A 24,035-nucleotide genomic window follows, 5' to 3' on the forward strand; every position below is an offset into this window, starting at 1 on the left:
TTCGTCGAAAGAAACTCCTTACGACCTCCACAAACAGACTTGTAATTAACACCACCTCCGGGTCAGGAACAAGTTCGTACTAAACCACTGGGGTTTACTTTCCCCAGATTTCCGTAATGTCCAACGAGAGAGTTAGTTAGCACTTCGATAACAACGATCCTAATCTGATCCGATCTTCCCGATACGAACTTACGATACGAGCTGCCGTTCCCGCCGAAACTACGGCTTAAATAGTCCCAACGTTCGAATCGTCCGCCAATCAAATTTGAAAGTTTCCACAACAGCCGACAACGGTCACTTCTCGCCGGCCAATCGTCCGCCTGTCGTCAATTTGAAACTTAACGGTTCTTCCCACGGAAGTTTCTAACGGCTTTTCGGTTATGAAAGTTCGTTATAATAAACCAGGGCGGAAATCGCTCGCCTAGCGATTCCAAACCCTACACCTCCGTGGCCAAGGATCAAACTGCGCTTAGCTCAAGCCTGTTTGATCCCTTAACAACACACAGCAATTTTACAAATGTCCTCTAGTGCGGACTGACCCTTAACTTCCGGTACAACCGGGAATGTTCACTCGCACCTACGCACAGAGATGCTTGCGGAACCTGATACGACACGATCAGTTCGATGTCCACGCGCATTTTTACTATGATCTTATGCGTATCTTGATGCGATTTCCCTAGTCCGATCCATGACAAATATCCTTTAAAACTGCTAGCCTGGGCGTCCCACGCCGAGAGCGGGGAACGTAGGGGAAAATCCTCGATTTGTTTGTGTTCCCGGCCGCGATCGTACACCTGACACATAGGCAGAGCCATCGCTGTTTTTCCGACGCTTGTGCCCGAGCCAAATCCTATTCTGACCGTATTAGTCTGTGTTCGGCAGACTTCTAGTTTGTCCCTTTGGCCCAACTGCTTTCTGCCGTTCTCTAATCTTCTCCGGCGGCCCCCTTGCATTCTCCCTTTTCCAGCGCGTCGATTTTGTTGACCCGGTATGCCTTCCTGACCAAGATCGTACCACCGACACCCAGTTCGTCAGCCCCTGCGAGCATCGTAAGGCGAGCCGTCGTAATGCGAACCGACGCACTGCTCAGGTACTCGTGCCAACTCTGGCCGTACCGTCGGATACCCGTTGCCGTTTCCCGACGTTTACAGTGAATGCGACTTGTCACCTTCTGACCGCCTAATTGTTCTTCCTGCGGGGCACGGGGCCTTGTGGGCTAGCCCCAACATCCTTTCCCTCCTTTCTGGGAGTTTTTCAGCCTGTTTAATGGGTTTGCTGCTACCACTATCCTGACCTACGCTGTCTTTGGGGACCGGCGCGTCTTCCCCGCCCTCGGCGGTTTCTAACGGTCGGGGGAGCGACCTATCTTGGACTTGGGTGTCCCGTGGACCCGACCCGTTTTCCTCACTGTCGCTAATTTCGCTGTCCGCTGTTTCCGAAAGACGTTCCGGTTTTTCCCCCCTTCCCTGCGTATCTTCGTTCCGGTCAGCCACCTTTCGGTGATCCTCTTCCGCTACAGGTACGCCCGGGGTCTGATTTACCGTGCCCGCTACCGCCCGCGACACCTGCCCCGATTCCCGCGATCCTGTGAGCCCTTTCTTCCCCAATTCTACCGGGATCGTTACTTTATCAACCCGGTGACCGAAGGCTCCAACGAGTTGGCTTTTCTCCTTCGTTCCCGTCACCGCTTTAGGGACCCACGACTCCCTTAAACCCGATGCTTCCGTTTCCGAAACGTCCTTAGCTGGGGGACCACTTCCGCCGCCTACTATCTCACGTTCCCTTCAGCGACCTCCCGACTTCGGGTTGGATATTATGAACTGCCTCCTTTCGTCTTGCCGCGACTCCACTAGACTCCCTAATGTCCCAGTCTACCTGTGAGTTGCGCCTACTTTCTACTCTTAGCATGGGGACTTTGGCCACCCTGACCCCAGCGGTTCCCGTCCTTGATCCGGCTACGTACGTGGGCCTTCCTTCTCCCCGCATTGCCTTGACCCGATCCTTTGCTTCCCCGCTCCCCGGTGGGCAAGAGAGTTTGGATGCTCTCACCTCCACCACCACGCGGTCCGCTGCCTTGGGTCGCATGCGTTCGGCCTCGTCGTCTACCCGCCTATCAGGACACCCTCTTTTCTGCCGATCAGTTTCCCTTGGCCTATCCATTTCCCCCTGCGGCTTGTTTCCCGACAACCTAATTCTATCCCCGAAGTCGCGGTTCCTCTCGACTTTAAGTCCTTTGGATCGTGTTTGCTGTTCCTGCCGCTTCGTATCGTCTAATTTTCCGGTGATCCCCAGCCGTAACTTAAATCGTTCTAACTCTATCTCTGCCCTTCTCGCTTCGAATTCCGCGATTCTCTTCTTGCTCGCCGCCTTTATTTCCGCTGTTCTCGCCTTGGCTTTTGCGATCTCGGCCCGTAACCTACGCGCTTCGAGTTCACGACTCGACCTGCTTGTCCTACGCGTTGTTCCCTGCTTGTCGTCCTCCCATTCTCTAGCCTCTAGCTGCCGTGATTTCGCGCGTCTAGGCATCTCTGTGTGCTAGCGAGAAACATAATTTACCTGGGTCTAATTGCTGGTGATGCTCTGTACATACGTCTGCTTCTCTGTCGTAGCTCAGTTCTTCCGATTCTTTGGAGTTTAATCCAGGATAATCCGACGTAATCCAAAATAATCCACCATATCCTGTCGAGACTGCGCCAGTAATGTTCAAAATAACCACTCAGTCGGTTTAACGAAACACAAAGTTTATATTTACAGCAAAATGTACAAAATAATACAAATTAGAGTCACAATTAAATATGCACAAACACTAGTCCACACAACAACCGACTATTCCCGTACACGTTCGTCGAAAGAAACTCCTTACGACCTCCACAAACAGACTTGTAATTAACACCACCTCCGGGTCAGGAACAAGTTCGTACTAAACCACTGGGGTTTACTTTCCCCAGATTTCCGTAATGTCCAACGAGAGAGTTAGTTAGCACTTTCATAACGACGATCCTAATCCGATCCGATCTTCCCGATACGAACTTACGATACGAGCTGCCATTCCCGCCGAAACTACGGCTTAAATAGTCCCAATGTTCGAATCGTCCGCCAATCAAATTTGAAAGTTTCCACAACAGCCGACAACGGTCACTTCCCGCCAGCCAATCGTCCGCCTGTCGTCGATTTGAAACTTAACGGTTCTTCCCACGGAAGTTTCTAACGGCTTTTCGGTTATGAAAGTTCGTTATAATAAACCAGGGCGGAAATCGCTCGCCTAGCGATTCCAAACCCTACACACATGTTCAAAGTGCCTTACAGCGTGTTCAACAGTAGCCCAATAGGTTTCTTGAGAAATTGCAGCAATATGGTGTATTATGCTTGCTTTCAGGCAGAGTCTGTATGGTTGTAGGGATATCTGAAAGGTCATGTCTATAGAGGAGGCATACGAACTCTGCCTGAATTGAAAGCAAGCATAACATACCGCATTGCTGCAATTTCTCAAGAAACCTATCGGGCTACTATTGAACAGGCTGTAAGGCACTTTGAACATGTGATTGATGCAAATGGATTGCACATTGAACAAATGTTGTGAATAAAAACCTTTTGCATGTTTCCATTTTGTGTTTCTTGTTCTTCATGTGCTATTTTCACCTAGTGGTAGAAATTTGAACTAATTTTGCATTTTCCTTTTTCCCATGGTCCATATAACGTATATACATAGTTTCATCAAAATATGTCAACGAGAACGGATTCTATACAGGTATGAGTAGGGCAACTTTAATTATAACCACCCTGTATAAATACAAATAATTCAGTGCTGTACTGTACAATCTTGTAGAAATATATTTAATTATTTTCACATGCACATTTTAAAATATATTATGTAAGTGGATAGGAACTGATTTGTTTGCAAAATGTTTTAAGGTCTTTGCCTGTTTTTTCTATTTATGTAAGAGAAAAGGAATATGAACAATTTATTGAAACTGATCAATTGACGGCAGTTTCCAAATACGTGTTCTGATCTTTAGTGTTATCCTATACAAAAGATTCTATAATACTAACAAAATTTCAATTGGAGTCAGTAGTTTACAAATTGTAAAATATTTAATATGGAATAAGCTTGCTGATTAATTTTAAATTACATTATAAAATATGTAATGATGATGAAAATTGAAGATGAACAACAATAAGTTGAAATAACTACAGCGAATCACTTCAAATATCTACATATTTGAAATAATGGATGACAGTTAATTAGAATAGTTTAGGTTTTATTGTAGTTAGGTATTAAACTGATTTTTTTTACATTCAAATATATTTATTTTAGAAATGATTATTATTAAAATTAATTATAGAAAGTTATCTACTGCCCTTATTCAAAGAGGCACGTTAAGAAATGGGGCTATACTTGTTGCAGGAACAGCTTGGGCCAAAGTAAGTTGGTTTTGGTTTATTACCCATTCATTTGAATTAATATAATTTATTAAAATGTTGTGTTTTGAATTGTCATATTTAGCAACATCATAATTTTCTTCTTAATATGAAACCGTGTCTGTCGTCTTATTTATTTATTCAACACAATAAAGTGTAATTTATACATGACACTAGGGGCTTTCTTTACATTCTTTATTTCTGTTTTTTTACTGATACGCTTTTCGTGTCTACACCCCTCTTCTGTCAGCTACATTCAGTTATAAAATACAATGATTTACAATAACGTATCAAAAATAATAATTCAACAAGAAGCATAACACCTTCAAAAAAAACAAAAGGTATGCTTCTTGTTGAATTATTATTTTTGATACGTTATTGTAAATCATTGTATTTTATAACTGAATGTAGCTGACAGAAGAGGGGTGTAGACACGAAAAGCGTATCAGTAAAAGAACAGAATTAAAGAATGTAAAGAAAGCCTAGTGTTAAATTACACTTCATTGTGTTGAATAAATAAGCATTATAATTTATTGAATATGTAGACAAAACAAAATAACTTAAAATTTTATAAACTTATTTTCATTATTTTTTAGTGAGTACACCAATCAAAACCTTGACAATTTACATTAAATTATTACTGCAGGGGTCGGCAACCTTTTTGTTACTAAGGGTACAATAAAAATTTTAAAAACCATAGAGGGGTGCATTGTAATTTTTCTTCAAAAGTTAAACTATGTTGTAATAAATAAACATAAAATAATTGTTTTGAAATATGTATTATGCAAAATAAAGATTATACATGCATGTAATAACTAAAAAATATGTACATAAAATAACACAAAATTAAATTAAATAAAATTACAAGTATATGTATTTGTGCTTGTATGACTGACTCTAGAGGACACATCTGAAATGTGCCATGTTGTCGACAGCCGATTTACTTTGTCAAGGTTTTGGTCGGTGTACTTAATTATCATTTCTGTTATCGGAAAGAAGTCGATTTTATTCATATTTTTTACTGTCTATTAATTAATATATTTAGAGAATAAATCTCAGATTTATATGAAAATATTAAGAAAAAAATTGTTAAAAACCAGTGTTAGCATAAATATGATTTTGGAACAATTCTATAAGCAAATAACTTTTTCTTCTCTAGTAAAATATTCTAATGCTTTAATAAATACTCCCTTAAAATTTGGAACTTAAATAAATTGACTATACATGCAATTATGCAAGTGACAAAATTGTAAAATTTAAGTAATTTCCTCAGTTTTGAATTGAGATTTAAAAATGACTTTATTCATGATTCAAAATATGATAGCAAAATAATTTTTTATTAGCATAAATAATGTAAATTAGATTGATTTAGGTGAGGGCAATGTTTGACGAATGGAGTAAACCAGTACAAATAGCACCACCTGGAACACCAGTACAAATTATGGGCTGGAGAGAGTTACCAAATGCTGGCGATGAGATACTGGAAATAGAATCTGAAGTAATTCAATTGATTTATTTTGGTATTTTAATTGTTGCATTTCACAAAATTTTTAAAGTTATGATTTTAATAGCAAAGAGCACGAGAAGTTTTAAGATGGAGAGAAAACCAAAATGCACTGGAAAAACAAAAGAGCGATGCGGTGGTGATTCAACAAAAATTAGAAGAGCATTTACAGAAATATAAATCTGAACTAAAACGACGACGAGAGGAAGGCCGGTTTCGTAGAATTCCGACTGTTATTCGTCCGAAAGAATACCAAGAAACATATAAGGGTCCGAAATTATCAGTTATTATTAAAGGTGATGTAATGTCGCACATTTAAAATTTTGTCTGCTGTTTACTTAACCACTGTTCTGAGTTTAAAATTATTATTTGATTTTTAGGTGATGTAGATGGATCAGTAGAAGCTATTTTAGATCTATTAGAAACATATAATGATAATGATAGGTGTTATTTGGATCTGATCAGTTATGGTGTCGGTAGTGTAACCGAGAATGACATAGAACTTGCCAAAGTTTTTAATGGTAATTAGTTTAAGTTTTATTGATTCTTATCTACATTATAAATATTGCAGTTACCTCAGTAATTGTAAATGATTTTATTTGAAAAAATTCTTAATATTTATATATTTAGGGATAATTTATGGCTTTAATGTAACAATTCCCAATTCAATCCATGCTCTGAAGAAAAAAGAAAATGTCGTAATAAAGGAATTTAAAGTTATTTACCATCTTTTCAACGACATAAAAGAGGAAATCAACACTCGTTTACCACTTGTGGATAAAGAAGAAGTGTTAGGTACAGTACATTACATATTTTCTTTTAAAATATATTTTATCCGTTATATTGCATGTACGTATGCATATACATCCGTCACAATTATGATCTGTAAACATTATTATGTCTTGGGGGTTTGAATTTCTTTTTATAATTTAATATAATAATAATTTCCTATCATCAATTCCATTATCACATCTTTTATTAAAATGTAATAATTATAAAATTTTATAAACTTATTTTTTTTTTTTAAATCAGATATCCATATAAATAATGTCATTTTTGAAACAAATAAAAATGCTTGAATAAAATTATTTTAAACAAAAAATACATCAGAATATTCACCTTCACAATGGGAGGACATTTTGAAAGTCAATTTTTAATGCTAAAAATAGTAGTCACTTCCTCTTTTGTAGCTGCATGATTTGTAAATTGTTTTCCATGCATATGGTAATCCGATGGAGACAAGTTGGCAGAATAGTAAAGATGAGGTAGTAGTTCCCATCCTGATAGCATTACTTTGTTTCTTGTAATTTCTGCAGTGTGTGGGTGAGTGTTATCTTGTGAAAAACAATAACATCTCAACAGTTTTCTAAAGGTGGCTGTTTTAGGGTCGAGTTACACACAACAGTGACCGTTTGGTGCAGTAATATCGATAAATATCACACACAGCCAATCAGAGTTTCATCTACGACACTTGTATGATTGACAGAATACAGATCACGTGTAGTAGATGAAACTCTGATTGGCTGTGTGCGATATTTATCGATGCTTACTGCACTGTGCCGGCACATCACTGTTGTGTGTAACTTGACCCTTAGTCTTAATTTGTCATGTACTCTTTGTAGCTGCTCACTGTACAAATCTGTGGTTTGACCAGCACTCAAAAACGCATGACAAACAATACCCCTTAAAATCTGCCAAACACAAAAGAAGAATTTTTGGGATTCGTTCAAATCATTTATAAAAATGGTTTTTTCAAACTTCCCTCTTGAGAACGTAATTGAATATGAAAGTTAGATTTTAATGAATAAAATTATTTTAAACAAAAAAATACAAGCATTTTTATTCGGTTACCTGATATATTCCAGTATGACTTAGTCTTGGCCATAACCGATGCACCGGTGAATAGTTTAATAAGCTTTTACTGGAATGTCTGACAATTGACAAGATGGCAGCTTAATACAGATGAGTAGTAAAAATGGTGTTAATAATATAACCATAGAGACAGCCAGATGAGTGCAATGTGCAACAGTTGCTGTACATTCCAGTATGCATCAATGTTAATAGCTTCAGTCTGTCTGATATGTATATTGTGTTTGAAACAATGAAATTTTCTTTAGAGTGCAGAATTCAACATGAACATTGGCAGTAATCTGTGATTCAACTAGCAATACATCGTTCGGAAAACACTATGGAATTCGAAAAATTATCTTCGGTTAAAAGGAAAAAAGAAACAAAATTTTATAAGATTTTTATTATTTAGGAGAAGCCACAGTTTTGCAAGAATTTATGGTAACATTAGTAGGAAGGAAGAAAGTCCCCGTGGCAGGATGTTTATGCAATAAAGGTCTCCTAAAGAAAGAAGCCAATTATCGTCTTATAAGAGGAACCGAAGTTGTACATGAAGGTTTGCAATTTAGTTCGTTATTATTTCCTTTTAAGTTTAAAAATGTAATTTTAAAAATATTTTTAGGAAAACTTGGCAGCCTTAGGCATCAAAAAGACGAAGTCAAAAGTATCAAGAAGGACGTAGAGTGTGGAATACGACTAGAAAATCCAGACGTTCGTTTCCAGGCTGGCGATACATTTATCTGTTATGAAATATTAAAAGTGGAACAGAAAATTGATTGGGATCCTGGATTCTAATAATAGAATAAAAGTGTTTTTATTCTATCTGTACATTCAACATTTAAGCTTTTATAATCATTCGTTCTAATCCTCGTACACTCCGATATAAAATAATTCATATATAAATATATTCATTGAGAATTAGATTTTAGATTATATACAGAAACGTTCTTGTGCTCGTCTAATTTTTTCGCCACGCTGCTCAAAATGTGTCCTTGTAAAACTTTTCGAGAGAGTCTCATTTGACCGTTCACTGGATCTCTTCCAAAATATTTCACATTAATTTCTTGGCCTACTTCCAAATCCAAGGCACTTGGGTGATTTATCTGAAATTTAAATCATTATATACAGATTGAATAAATTAGTAAGAGTTTCTAAGACTATATTAATTAATAGTTTCTACCTTTCTTTGATCTAGCTGAGAATTGTGAAGAAGAGTTGGTGTCATAGAAGAATATAGGGTGACCATTACGCCAGAATCCCTATATTAATTTTAATTAATCCTTTCATGCAAGCAATTGAATTATTATATAAAATATTTTATGCAAACCTGATTTCCACTATTTTTGCTGTATATATTGCTCCAAATTCTAAGGTAGGTTCCTTCTGCAAAAAAATTTTTTTTTTCAAGTTGCAACATGTAAATTATTTTATAACTTCAATTGCTACAAACCTCCTCTTCTAAGAACTTCTCGATCATTTCGCGACCTTCGTCCATGGCTTGTTGGTTCGGAGCAAAAATAGCATAGTTTGTGTCGTCGATCTGTGTGACACGAACGCCTGGAAATAATCATTTTAAAATCTGTTGTTTCATTTTTTTTTATTTGTTAATGTCTTACCTGTTTCTGATATCAGTTTCTTTAAATTGTATCCACCATGACCAATAAATTTTGATCTTTTATGAACAGGAATTTCTAGCTTTTCTATAAAGGAAAAAATTTGTTTTTATTCTTTTGTAGAAGTGAATTTAAACTTTAATATCTGATAAAATTGCATATCCATCGATTGATATTAACAATTAATCTACACGAAAGTAAAACACAACAACATTTAAAATTATTATAGTCTACTTGGACTTCCTTAGGGAGGATGCATCTTTACCACACGGGCGGCAATCCACTTAGATTTTGGTATTTGAGACGGCAAACGATACCGCCGCTGCCATTATCCTTGTGTTTACAAATTTCATTTTGTATGGCTTGCTATAAAGAAGATTCGATCAAAGATTTTGGATTAGAGATATTTTCTCGGATCAAGAAAAAACCGGTGTGCAAAATACACTTATACTTGATTGTGATCTCTCGAGAAAAAATACTATTTTGAGTAAGATTTGTTTGCTTTGTCCTTTGAATGAATGTGTGTTGATAATAAATTTAACTTATTGAACTTTCTGCCATTAAAACAACACACAATTCTATGTTCTGATGCAACTGCAAAACAAATTGTGGTAGAAGTTTACCTAGGTAGTCCCAATGGCTGCGCTTCCGGTTGCCTTGTTTGTGAATATGCGTGCACAAACAAGATGGCGACCATTGAACTTACCAATACATGTTTAATTTTATTTCAATTATTAAATTAAAATCTGTTTAAAAATTAAATATGCTACTCACTTTTTCCATACTTTTATTTCATTTTCCTGGTTTTTTTTTCACATGAGAACATGATTTATCTTCTATTTTGGAACCTTTCTTTTTCTTATTTTTTTGTATTCCTTTCTTCTGTTTGCTGGTTTCAGGGGCAGTAGGCACAATGTCTGGTTCTTTCCAAATAGGGGTTTTACCTGAGCCAGGATATATCTAACACAAAATGTTCTCCAAGTTTCATTTTTTCCCATTTGAACATCATTTTATACACAAAGGAATATAAGTATGAATTCAATAAATCCTCAGTAAAATATATTGGCAAATTTTTTCTATTTTTTAGAGTACACCACAGACGTTCAATTTTCTGAGTATGCACACCAGTTATAGAGTTTGCACAATTTCAATACCTTCCAAATTGTCAATGTGATTATACCCCGTCCACTCATCTGTGTGTACAGTGCTTCTTGAATTTACATATTTTGAAATTATCCAATTAAGAGTTTGTTCACTTCTGTCATTCACTTTGCATACAAAACATGTGTTGTCTTCACAACAAACACCTCCAACTACCCAATGAGTACCCTTCAATTTTTTCCTTTCTCATTTTTCCTTTTGGCAATTATAGTTTCATCAATTTCAACTATTTTTTCAGGACCCCTCTATTTTCAATTCTGACATATTACTTACAGAAATCATCATAACAAGCCTTAGTAAATGCACTTCCGTGGATTGGGCTAATTACATAAGTACTACTAGTTTGTCCGTAGGCATTAACAAACACTCAATACATAACAAATGCCAAATAAAAGAAAATATATCCATCAAGATAGCTTCCCGAATTTTCCTTTGAATGTCCCATCGAATGCTGAACTGTTCATTTTACAATGGTTACATCTGAATGCTATGGAATTACGATCTTTTCTGTAAATTAATTTCCGGCAAAACGAGCAATTAGTACAAATATCATCTGTGTGTTGCAGACAAAGCTGGATAGCTAATTTAATATCTGAAGACATTCTTTTATCAACGTCTAAATGAGCAAATTCAATTCTAACATGTGAAAGAAAACTCTTGAATTACACTTTTACCAAAAGTCTTTGAACAATTTCACTCCCTTTGACATTATTTTGTTAAATGAATATTAACAATTTCTAGGTTTGTTACAATTTAACTTCAAACAAAAAAATACAAACTTTCGAATAAAATTAATACTGTTATAAAACCACTACATGTACCTTCTGTTAAAATTAATCTGGAACTCAAAAATTTGCATACTACTACTACTTCTGGGGGGGGAAGTTGGACACTAATTTGCATAGTAATGTGTCAGTACAATAAGTGCCACCTAGATGAGATTTCAAATCACGCCTGTTGTCAAGATTCTAGAATCGCAGCCATTGGGACTACCACCTAGGTAAACTTCTACCCAAATTGTAATTGGCCGATAAAAATACATTTTGGCAGTAGCCATCGCAAAAGATATAGTTCAGCCACACGTATGTATTCACTCTTATAGTAATAGGACTTATTATACTGGTGTGATGAAAGAAGTCCTTAAATAAAGTAAGGTTCTCGTGAACTTTTTTTAGAATAGATTAACCAAATATCCATATGTTTTCAGAAATATTTTAAACAAAATGATATTAGTTATAGGTTATGATAATAACTTGTAGATAACTAATTGATACAACAAATAAAATCAATTATGTTGATATATTTCACAAATTGATCTTTTAAAAACAAAGACATGTAAAAAATTAGTTATTTTCATTCACTTATTTTCAAATTATGTTGATTATATTTTAATTAATAAATTATCTACTATTTTTAATATTGTTAATAATAATAACTTAAAATCATATTTAAATATATTTATGAATACTGCTTGTTAAGGCTACCAAATCATTTTAAATATTTGGTAGCCTTAACAAGCAGGATTCATATTTATAAACAAATTAATGAGTTATTAATGTACTAGCAGATGAGCCAGGCATTGCTCAAACAAAGATTAATAATATTACATTATAGCCGACGTTACCCATTTTCACAGATGCAAGAATTAGGTCCCCCTTCTTCCCAGACTAATAGAGAATTTTTAGATGGGTCTAAAAATATGTTTGGTTTCCTGCAAAAATGCAAAAACCACATGTAAAATAGAAGCCAATTCTTCAGGGTAATCCTTAACCCTCTCTCTCTCTCCCTGCATAGGGGAGGGAATTTCCAAAAATCCCTTCTTAGTGTACATTCTCGAAGTATTTTAACTGTGTACCAAGTTTAAACTTTCAACTCCTAACCATTTGGGCTCTGCACTTATCTTATAATATAATCGAGATGGGTTGATGATGATGATAACAATGCAATCAGTCAAATATACTGAGTAATTCAAGAGAAATAGACTACCTGATACTGGCCAATTGTCTCTTTTTTCTTCTCTTGGTTTATTTATGACTTGATTCATAATACTCAAGATCTTTGACTTTCCATCTAGAAGAAAAGAAAAATCTATTCTGAAAAAATTTAATTTTTAATGTATATTTTTTAAACTAGATTCAATAGTCAAAGATAATTATATTGTCGTCAGATTTGGCATCATAATTTAGTAAATATACATTCTTTCTTGAATTAAATCTTTCTTTTTATATTAATTAGATGGCCGGATTTCCTGGTCCTTGCCAGTTCTGAATTGACTATAATGAATTCTGGTTGCAACTTTATGATGTTTGCAAAAATAAGATTTTTTGATTTTACATAAATATCAGATTTAAAAGAATTATCTTAACAATTTATGTATAAACATTTGTTTTAAAATAGTTGCAATTACAAAGAAGATATAAAAAGTCATTACCACTTCCTTGTTTCACTGCTTCCATTACTACTTTTAAAGGAAGTCCCAATAATTTAACATCTACCTAATGAAAGAAGAAAATTTATTGCAATAATATTTATGAATACTAAAACTTATTTTTAATAAAAACAAAGTTGTCAATTTCTTTGTCAATTGTTACTCGTGACATTATTATACTATTTAAAATATTAACTAAATAATCTGATTTTTTTAAGATGGGAAACACAATTCTATATACCTAAGTCTGGTCCCGCAGGAGTTGTTGATGATTTTTTTTTATATTATTATTATTTTACAAGTGAAGCACAGTGCCAAGTATGAAAGAACAAATTAAACTTATTTTGACGTAGATGCAAAGTTGTCGGAGAGTTTAAAAAGACTACGTCCGACCAACTGGCGGAAAGTCCAAATGTAACCTGTTAAACTTTTTTGGCAATTTTGCAGTCGACCTTGGCTCCATACTGGTGCAAATAACTTGGTGAAATGTTACATGTTAAAGAATAAACAAACACAAAACTCCTATGGGGCCAGTTCTTATACAACACCCTGTACATTGCAGAACTGTATTTACAATAGGCACTACTTAAAGTAACTTCCAGATCATTGTATGCCTGTGGTAAATATTCAATACCTGTTTTTAGTAATTAGAAATCATTAATAGTTTACTCTATCCAATTGTTCAATAATTCACATTATTGAACAAGTGGATTCACTAAAATTTTCATTAAAATAATTTTTTTTAAAAGAAAAATAGAAGCTAGCAGTAATATTTTTGTATGGAAACATGACACAAACTTTTAAACAATAGAAGAATGTAAGTCCTAAGATTGACCATCTCTGGTTGGGATTGAATTAAACTTCGATTTTACCCTCTCCCACGATCTAAGTTAAGATCTCGTTACAGTTAGTAATGAGTGATCAACCGTGTAGAAAGTCAGAACGAGGAAGTGACCGAGCAATTGAGGATTGTAATTAACAAAAACGTGGGATGCAGCAGCTTCTCCCAAAAGTTGTTGTGTGTGTCTCGTGCCCATCTTCGTCTCCATCACCCATCCTCAGATCGACATCTTCCTGTCACAGAAAATCGACCACATTTTCCCAGAGTCATCAAGATGTCGAGGGAACTGTCATTCGCAAACTGGGACACTCCTTCACTAGGGACTATCTTAGAAAGGAGAGGAAGGCCCAAAGCCCACCACTGACTTAGAACTTTCAAGATTGCGGAAATCTTGTAAGCTCCTTTCGTGTCAAATAAATGATTTCTTGTAACCGTAGAGTCTGTCTCAGTGCCAATCCCCCAGATATGACTCTTTGCGACTCCTCGACATTTCCATCCCATCAGCAACCATACAATAACATACAAAAGTTATGAAAGTATAGAATAGATTAAAATTGTCTCCTCTGTATTCCATTTAGCATTTTAACAAAGAATATGGACAAATTGACTGATAAAGCTTTTTGATATTAGTAAATATCCAAACTTGATCATATTTCATGTACTTGAATAGTAAACAGAAATTATTGTTTTAATTCTATAATTTCTACCATATTTTACATAAGTATATTGTCCTGAAAATGTTTAACAACTGAACAATAAAAAATATTATTTTAATATCTTGTGCTTTTGAATACAAATATTTATCATTTCCAAAAATATTTAAAAAGTTAAGGTTTTAATTTCTATTTTTGTAAAGGTAACCAAAAACATTTTCAGCTCTTCACAAGCCTTCAGTTTCTTAAAATTCTTATAATGCTTTTTAACAGTAGTTCTAATTTCTGCATTTTAAAAATTGATGAGGTGGCCACATTAAACCAAATAATATAAAATTTTTATAGACATTTCAAACATGTTGATTGAATTTATTATATTTTTGTTTATTATTGCCAGCCAACTTTTTAGGCTTCTTGTAGAATATAATGCAAGAAAAAGACGGTAACCAGTAAAATTTTGACCCTCTCCAGTTTTTGGAATTCCACAAGCTCAAAAATGTAAAAACCTCCCTTACAAAATTGTGTGCATGTGGGGGCATATATTTTGCATTATATCTCAGCACTGGATGAAGCAAAAATTTTGAAACTTGACAGTTTTTTTTCTATATATGGAGCATTGATGTAACTAAATTTTGGATTTTGGTGGTTGAAAGTCAACAGATGAGGAGATAGAGAAGAGTTGTGTGTCATATCTTGAGCAGAGTAAGACTTAATAAAAAATTTTATTCATTAGAATTTACATTTTTTTTTTTAATTCACCCCTACCCAAACAATAATGTTTTTGTCTTTTTATATTATTAATTTGCAATAAAATCTCACAACAGTGGCACCACACAATTATTTAAACTTAAATAAAGTAGAGAAAGTAATTCAACACAATCATTCCAAAGATATTTTAGAATAAATAAACATAAACTTTACAAAAAGGAGCAAGTAAAAATCAATTTTAACAATAAAACAAGATTCATATTTGTAGTAAGCATTGTGTACTTCCAAAAAAATTTAGTTACATTATAAAATAATCCAATTAGAACAACATAAACTGAATTATTTCTTGTATATATTATATAGCCTATTAGTAAAATTGGCTTCATTTAATGTCACAGTTTCTAAAAAAACCTATTAATGACATGAAGTGAGGAATTGCTGTATTTTAAAACACTTATGGACTGTGATTTTATAATACATTTTATAGGAATTTTTAGGTTCTTTTCTCTTGGATAAATATATTCGAAGATAAACTTAACATAATCTCCAAAACACCTCCAACAAAATAACAATTGAGTAGCTTTATCCTTGTCACTTTGACTATCCACCTAGTAACGGCTATACAGGTAAGATCCTACAGCTTTAAAGACGAGGATCGAATCCGGTCGGGTTGAAATCTCCGGGAAAATCTTGGGAGACAGTCCATCCAAACATATCAGACCCGTTTCTTACCATCCAGCTGCCCTGTCACGGGTCTGGCCAAACCCGTAACGAACTCGTTAAAAAAGGCCTCTCGGTAGAAAGAGTTAGAAAAAGAAAAACAGGACTATCCGACTAGTCAACCCACCGGTGGCCGAATGGATGCCAGTAGTTGGTGGGGTTTGCACCCTGCCAACAGGCTGGCCAAGTAAGTTTCCCAGGTTTTCTTCACGTTAGTAGTACTTAAATTTTTATTATTGTATTATTTTTTATTAGCTTATTGAATACTTGTATTTGAACAATCATTCAAAATTCTTTCATTAGAAACCATCAAAACAATTTTCCATTGTTTAAGTGTGAAATAATAATAAAGTCATATTTAAATAAAGTTTAAACAGTAGAATTAAATTTTCTGTAATAATAAATTTAATTATAATTAGAAATTCAACAACATCTATCGTTTAAATTTTCTAACCTGTAAGGCCGTGACTCCTTTCTTTGTACCAGCAATTTTAAAATCCATATCACCCATATAATCTTCTATTCCCTATTATTTTTAGTATATTATTAAACAATTTATAATAATATATGTGGAAACGAAACTTTAATCATCTTACCAAAATATCTGTCAGAATTCTGTAATCTGTAAGTTCGTAAGGTTTTTCTGGATTTACTTTAGAAACGAGTCCCACGGCTATTCCCGCAACTGCGGAACTAATGGGCACTCCAGCATCCATCAATGCCAAACTACCTCCGCACACCGACGCCATCGATGACGATCCTAAAACGAAACAAATAATTTAGTTAAATATTGTAATAAATTAAATTATTCTAAACATATTGAATAAAATTATGTATTAATTTATTAATATCAAAAAAGATTTTTTAAAAGTGTTTTTTTTTTGTGCTTATTTAGATTCCAACAGAAAAAAAGGGTAAAACTTACAGTAGCAAATGTTTTATGCTCTATTAAATGGTCATCATCAGATTGAAGATGTTCAAAAATGTTTTCTCCCATTTAACACAGGAGAAAACATTTTGTATGGTAAATTTTACCTTTTCTGCTGGAATCTGCTTTTTTGGTGTTTATTTACTTGGAATATATCCAGTTTATTTGTCACCGAGTTTAATTAAAATAATCACAGTTACAAATCTTGATCTTAAAAAAATATATATAGATACATCTTTAAATCTTACAAAACCTAGCACTGTTATGCATGAAATAGTTGCTTCTTTAAGGTAACAAAAACATTTTCAGCTCTTCACAAGCCTTCAGTTTCTTAAAATTCTTATAATGCTTTTTAACAGTAGTTCTAATTTCTGCATTTTAAAAATTGATGAGGTGGCCACATTAAACCAAATAATATAAAATTTTTATAGACATTTCAAACATGTTGATTGAATTTATTATATTTTTAATAAAACAATTACTTCCATACCTTACAAAATTGTTTATCAGTATTAAATTTTACATATTATTAATAAAGGATTTTTTAAGCACACACATACAGAAAATCTTTAACAAATATTTCATTGATTATCTTATGAATCATAACTTGTTTCTTTAACTAGTTTAACCTGTCCTGTGTTATTCCCGACAATTCTCGGGGTCATGACCTATGACCTCGAGCGTTTGACTTGATATATCTTGTTACAGTATTGGTATGTTTTTGGAACTAAATGTCGCTAGTTGTTAGAACTTTTATATTAAAACTAACTTCCAAAATATAATTTTTTTTTTGTTTTTATATTTATTAATAGATCTATTTTGTTTGTGAAAAATAAAAAAATAATTTCAGACGATACAATAGCCACGATTATTTTTTTCAAAATGTAAAATTTTCATTAGGATTAACAGCGACAAAAATTCAACATGGCGGCCACACGCCATGGAGAAAAATTTCAACATGGGATAGGTTAATGTTGGCTTCTGACATTCATGTATTTCTTTTGCATGATGTATTTATGACTTCTGTAGCTTATTGATACCGTGTACATACATGAATCTGCTAAAAAAAACCCTTAGTGTAATATTTGACCAACATTCTTTTATAATTTCAGGCTTATTCCAGTGTCCTTTTGCTTCTCTCTTCCATACCAATAATAGCAGTGATCTGATTATATTACAGTGGGTGATCGGTTAACGAACAAATTGGATAACGAACACTTTTGCAAAAGATTTTTATGATCGAATAACAAACACTTCACTGAACAAACATAAAAAGAAGCAATGAAAATAGCAAATACCGATTGATTTTTCCCTTATCTTCAGGTAACAATTCGAAACTTTTCAGAGCGCGGGAGAGTCGACATTGATGCTCAACCCGATATATACTGATCAGATAGTATTCTTTGAACTTTGAAATACTCCCTTGTAATTTTAGCCTTTTATTTTTCTGACAGAAACAATTCTTTTATACTATTTACGAGACCGTCGGGCGGGCACTCGTTAAGTTTTGCATCGGTTTTTATTTTCGAAAGGGGAAGAGTATAATAGCAAAGGTAGAGAGTGAGCAGAAGATGTCTGATGTTGCTGGGCAGTATGGCTTAAACAAATCTATAGTAGGGCACAGTTCAAACTTATCTAAGAAAGATACAGTATAATCAAGAAGACTCATACTATGTATTTAATTTTGGATCATACTACATATATAAATACAGCAATTTTTCTAAAAATTCAAAAGATTTTGCTGGTTGTTTCACCACTTTGCAAACTATCCATTATTCTGTGTAAACAGCTGACGTTCACAAGAACATCTCACTTCTTATTTATGAGCTCAAAAATCTGAGAGAAATTTTTTCCTTCATGTTTATTGCATTAATTTCTTTTCTATAATAGACATAATTTTATGGTTTTTCCAACTTCTATAAGATGTGGAATTCCATAATGATTGATAACAAAAATTATTCAATTACATTTCTTTCTTTTCAAAATGACTATGACTTTAGTCAGAAATACAATTTTTCTGACCTTAAATTTACAAATATTCGGAAATCAGCATCAATTAATTTTTGCTTCTTTTCTTAGTAATTTCAATAAATTGCATTTAAATCATCCCTAGTTAATCAGAAAGGTGTACACCGCAAGGTTTATGTTTTATACAAAAAAAAAATAGTCAAGTCAGCAAAGTCGACACCATCGGTTAAGTAGTCACTTTTCTGTGGTCCCGGCCGACTTACATAGGCATTAATGTTAAAAAACTCCGGTTTACTCGACACCGTTTAACTCGTCACCACTGGATAAGTCGACATACTTTTGCTGTCCCACACTCCGATAAGTCGTCATCTCCTCCTAAAAAAATGAATTCACTCTGCATGTGTGGTGCAAACTCATTTTTTTTTTCAGGAGGGGGACTTGATTTATTTATTATTATATAATTAATATATTTAATAATATATTATTATTAATATATATATACATATTAATAAAAATGCCTTAACATTTTACGTATTTTTATGTATAAAATAACAACAGATAAACAAAAAGAAAATATACAATCTACATCAACGTCACACCAGAAATCCAATTTTGCATTTTCTCGTGCCAGAGGCATTAAGAATTCTTAGACGTTACTTGCCAATAATTGACAATTGCAAAGATGATGTTTTCAAGGCATTCATGATCGTTGAAAAAGAAAGTCGAGACAGTTAAGTGCTCAAAACAAAACACTAAACAAATTTTTCAGTTTTTCATCTACAGAATAATTGTAAATGGAGGACACAATGTGTTGTAAGCCTATACTACTGTATAAAGCACTACTGTATTTTATTAATTGTAGTTTTGTGGTTTTTTTTCAAACTTCGCATTAGTCGTCACATTGGATAACTCGACACATTTCCACTTCCCCTTGGGGTGTCGACTTATGCGGAGTCGACTGTATATGCATTGGACAGCTATAAGTAACAAATTGTTAATTAGCTTCTTTTTTGTCAATATCAATAAAAATGAAATTTATAAAAGTTATAAAGTGAAATCAAGACAACATTCTATGTGCCGGGTAGAGGTTGCCTGGCATATACACCAGAGGAAGTAAACTTCCTTGCACATTTCATATATATTCTAAACAGTAGACGTCCAGTTTTATAAATACCAAAAACAAAACTGCAACTGTTTCATTTTTTGCTTATCTTATGTTTTTAATAACATATTTTATTTTTAAGAAAAGCTTTGTAGTATTATTATGTGATCTTGTGGGTGGTTTTCACAGGAGATAACTCTCACTTTTTATTGGAAGCTTTTGTTTAAATAATAATGTGTAGTTAACTTTTTGATGCAAATTAGTTGTTATTTACACTGGATAAAAAGCAGCTAATTTTTAGTTTAGTTATTACTGCAAAAAATCACAATAATTCTATAAATTACATAGTTTTTCAAAGTACTTACATAAATGCAAAAAGTCTCTTCATGAAATCATAAAAATTATTAATGATACCATTCTAATATATACGAGGTCAGAAATTATCCCCTATGAAAAGTGTAAAATCCAACCCAATAAACCCAACTGAATGAAATACCAATTTCAAACTTTAAGTTCAAAATTGACGTTTCGTTCAATTCATTTGATTTGTTTATTTTTAAATTATTTTAAATTCTGTAACTTGAAATGTTCATCGGATCAAGATAGCTTTACAAAACTGAAGATATCTTTAATAAAGCAGAGTTTTTTTTTTTTTATACAAAAAACGTATAGTAGTTGGTTATCTTAACAAGTAGTGTCAAAGATCTGTTTTTATGATAGCACCAGGATTTGTGAATTTCAAAGTGTCTGTAAAAAGTTCTTGTAAATATCTATTTTATAGAGTAAAAATTAAAAAAATATATGATAGAAATCTACAGTTCAAAATTCTTACCATTGGACTCTAAAACTTCTGATGTGAGTCTTATAGTAAAGGGAAAATCTGAAGGAACAACAGGTCTAATTGCCTTTTCTGCTAAAGCACCATGTCCTAATTCTCTTCTACCAGCCGGACCAAGTTTACCAGTTTCATTTGTTGCATATGAAGGAAACTATTATTTAAAAACAAAAAATTATATTGAAAATTTTACAAATTATTATTTATTGATATTTAATAACAACTCATAGCACAATTTAATTAATTAAATCCAAATGATCTGCCAAATTATTGGACTATTTTTAGACCAAGTTAATAATTAAAAACTAATTATTAATTTAGCTTAAAAATAGCCTGATAATTTGGCAGATTTATTAATAATAATATTATTATTATTGTAAAAATTTTTGAAATAAAATATTAGAGTAATCTATTGTTTGTTATTACAAGAGCTTAAAAATATATTTTTCTATTCTTCTATTCTATTTCTATACTAATAAACTTTTAAATTGCATTTACACAAGAAAAATCTAACTTTAATATATAAAATGTCGTCATCTTATTTGACATTACAATCTTATTGATAATTTCTTAAAAGTTTTTAATAGCATTCTTTAATATCAATCATTTATTATAAAAATGATAAAACACTTATTTTACAACAGATTTAAAAATTATATTTTACAAAATTAGAAATTTTTGTCTCTTACCTCGTAATGAAGCATAAAATTTTTCTCTTTCAAACCTCTAAAATTATAATTACAGATTATTTTAAAAGAAATATCAATAAAAAAAAATATTATATTAATTTTAATATTTAAAAAAATTAATACTTTACTAAAAATTACCGGTTAAATAATTCCAAATAAAATATACCGTATTTACTCGCATATAAGATATGGTTTTTATTCATTTTTCATTGCTTCAAAAACCAAGGTCGTCCTATACACGCGAGCGAAGGATTCTTTGAGTTTTTGCAATAATTTTTGTGAATCGTGTATTCGCATTTTTTACCGGATGCTCATCCTCTGGTGCTTAAAAAAGTATTTTATCTGAGTCATTTGAATCTTTCTTGTGTATTGTCAGGAGTAAAGATGATTAGCAATAGGAAAAGCAAAGCTTCTGAATTATCACACGAGAGCTTGATATAAGTTTTAATCCATTCCCATGTGAAAACAGATGATTATTTGGAAATCAATACTGAATCATCTCTAAATCTGACTTATCAGTCTAACTGATAATATTTTACATATTTTTTTATAGCTCTTGTTCCTATTGATACCCTGGGTGATAGCAATTAAAAATACCCCTTTTCAATGCTAGTCAAATGCAACCAAATCTGGTTTGATGACATTTCAGAACATGTGGCAAATATACTTTCATAGTGCTATATTTCAAATAATTTATTTTAGCCATTCATCTGATTAGGATTTTTTGAATAAAATTATTATGGAGAAAATTATAATTAAAGACTATTTATAATATCAATTGTCTTCATTAAGTGGAATGTTTAAAAATATTTTTATAAAATTTTATTAATTATATTTATTATTTTTATTGTTTATTATTATTTAATTATAAATATTAATTATACATTTTTATTATTAAAATATTATACTAAAAAAGAAACAAATTGTCAATTTACCCTGTTATTACAGACATAGGATCAGCTCTAAATGAAGAATCCAGTGAATCAAATGCCACTGTACATAAAACCTGTAATATCATTTTAAAAAATTCATTATAATTGTTATTACTGATCTATAGTTGTTAATGTTATAATATAATCGAGATGGGTTGATGATGATGATGATGATGATGATGATGATAAGTGTAGAGTCCAAACAGTTAGGAGTTCAAAGTTGAAATTTGGTACGTAATTAGGGTATGTCATGAGAATGTGCACTAGAAAAAAATGTTTGGAAATCCCCCCCGTGGAGGAGAGGGAGAGGGTTAAGAATTACCCTGAAGAATTTGGCTTCTACTATACTATTTTAGATACAGTTTTTTGTGCTTTTGTGGGAAATTGAACATATTTTTAGACCCATCTAAGAATTTTCTAATTAGCCTCGGAAGAGGGAAGACTTAATCCTTGCACCCAACGAAAATGGATAAGATTGGCTATATAACTATAAAGGTTATCCTACATAAGAGTTTATCACACCAAATGACAAATCATGTTAGATTGGTCATTCAGTGTGATAAACTCTTACGTAAGATAACCTTTGGAAATATAAATCAAATACTATAATATAATATAGTAGAAGGATTAAAGTACAAAATAATCTAATAATCTTTATCTTTGTTGTTGTTATTTTTCGCCCGAACAACACCAGGCTCATCTGCTAGTATAACATAATTTCAAGAGTTAGTTATTTGACTTTAGAAATTTATTTACAGTTTTTAAGCATGGATAGCATCAATATTTACATAAAATATAATTGCATATATATTTACATGAAATATATTTACTATGTAATACAATTTACTTAATGATGCAGTAACCAAATTTCTAGAAATGAGGCAAAAAAAAAATCCTTTACAAACTGTATCTCAACCAATTATCATTATTGTTATAATTTAAAAATGGAGTTTGAAGTGATGAATTAGTTTTTTTTTTTTCAATTTTTAAATAATAAGATTAGAAATAATTTAGCCTTTTATAAGTCCAAATACCATAATAAACTTTGCTGATCACCTATTGTAAGCTTCTAAACAATCTGTAACCAAATTAACCATCATGTAATGCTTTGATAGATTAATATGACATGCATAACACAATGACTGATTTATATAATTAAAACCAAACTCCTGCAAAATTCGTGATAATTTAATGGAAGAACAAACAAACATTAACATAATAGCTTTAAGGTTATCATCATCAGGTTAAGAGTGATGTTTGAAATATAAAAAAATTTGAATGTTGATTTTTAAATATTGAGAAAGCATCATCTGATTGGGTGTTGGTATATCATGTAGAATGGAGAAAATTATAAAAGGACCTCAAATAAGAATTTACACTCATGGTGGATGGTGTTACTGTCCTTGAAATTGATGGCAATATTTTTCTTACAAACTTTGTATATCTCCACTAACTCAAGGTGTTTAAGTGATGGAAGCTTTCTGGTTGGATGCAGATCTAAACACATCTGCATAAGGCCCAACTTCTAAATCCAAACAAAAAACTCCTATCACTCAAACATCTTGAGTTAGTGAAGATATACAAAGTTTGTAAGAAAAATACTGCCATCAATTTCTAGGACTGTAACACCATCCACTAAGTCTCACCATTCTACATCACTATGCCAACACTTAATCACCTGGCACT

The 24,035-nt window shown here is 32.7% G+C and overlaps 2 protein-coding genes across 3 annotated transcripts in view; one reads left to right on the plus strand and one right to left on the minus strand.

The window, feature by feature from the left end:
* The window catches only part of mIF2 (mitochondrial translation initiation factor 2), a 31,206-nt gene extending 22,617 nt beyond the window's left edge, over nucleotides 1-8,589 (plus strand). The window contains exons 11-17 of the mRNA XM_067274091.1: nucleotides 4,344-4,422; nucleotides 5,792-5,917; nucleotides 5,991-6,219; nucleotides 6,304-6,444; nucleotides 6,554-6,718; nucleotides 8,184-8,327; nucleotides 8,394-8,589. Coding sequence (XP_067130192.1) covers nucleotides 4,344-4,422; nucleotides 5,792-5,917; nucleotides 5,991-6,219; nucleotides 6,304-6,444; nucleotides 6,554-6,718; nucleotides 8,184-8,327; nucleotides 8,394-8,566 — 1,057 coding nt within the window. The 3' untranslated portion in view covers nucleotides 8,567-8,589. The remainder of the gene's footprint in view (nucleotides 1-4,343; nucleotides 4,423-5,791; nucleotides 5,918-5,990; nucleotides 6,220-6,303; nucleotides 6,445-6,553; nucleotides 6,719-8,183; nucleotides 8,328-8,393) is intronic.
* PNPase (polyribonucleotide nucleotidyltransferase 1) overlaps nucleotides 8,170-24,035 on the minus strand; it is a 40,342-nt gene continuing 24,476 nt past the window's right edge. For both annotated transcript variants that reach the window (XM_067274082.1, XM_067274075.1), the window contains exons 12-23: nucleotides 22,353-22,423; nucleotides 21,418-21,454; nucleotides 20,726-20,882; nucleotides 16,492-16,655; nucleotides 16,350-16,421; nucleotides 12,977-13,040; nucleotides 12,532-12,615; nucleotides 9,388-9,471; nucleotides 9,222-9,328; nucleotides 9,099-9,154; nucleotides 8,952-9,030; nucleotides 8,170-8,874 (exon numbers count right to left, since the gene is read on the minus strand). In XM_067274082.1, coding sequence (XP_067130183.1) covers nucleotides 8,680-8,874; nucleotides 8,952-9,030; nucleotides 9,099-9,154; nucleotides 9,222-9,328; nucleotides 9,388-9,471; nucleotides 12,532-12,615; nucleotides 12,977-13,040; nucleotides 16,350-16,421; nucleotides 16,492-16,655; nucleotides 20,726-20,882; nucleotides 21,418-21,454; nucleotides 22,353-22,423 — 1,170 coding nt within the window. In that variant the 3' untranslated portion in view covers nucleotides 8,170-8,679. The remainder of the gene's footprint in view (nucleotides 8,875-8,951; nucleotides 9,031-9,098; nucleotides 9,155-9,221; nucleotides 9,329-9,387; nucleotides 9,472-12,531; nucleotides 12,616-12,976; nucleotides 13,041-16,349; nucleotides 16,422-16,491; nucleotides 16,656-20,725; nucleotides 20,883-21,417; nucleotides 21,455-22,352; nucleotides 22,424-24,035) is intronic.

This window comes from Centruroides vittatus, unplaced genomic scaffold (assembly GCF_030686945.1).
Source record: "Centruroides vittatus isolate TY-2023 unplaced genomic scaffold, ASM3068694v2 contig_1146, whole genome shotgun sequence".
Taxonomy (NCBI): Eukaryota; Metazoa; Arthropoda; class Arachnida; order Scorpiones; family Buthidae; genus Centruroides; species Centruroides vittatus.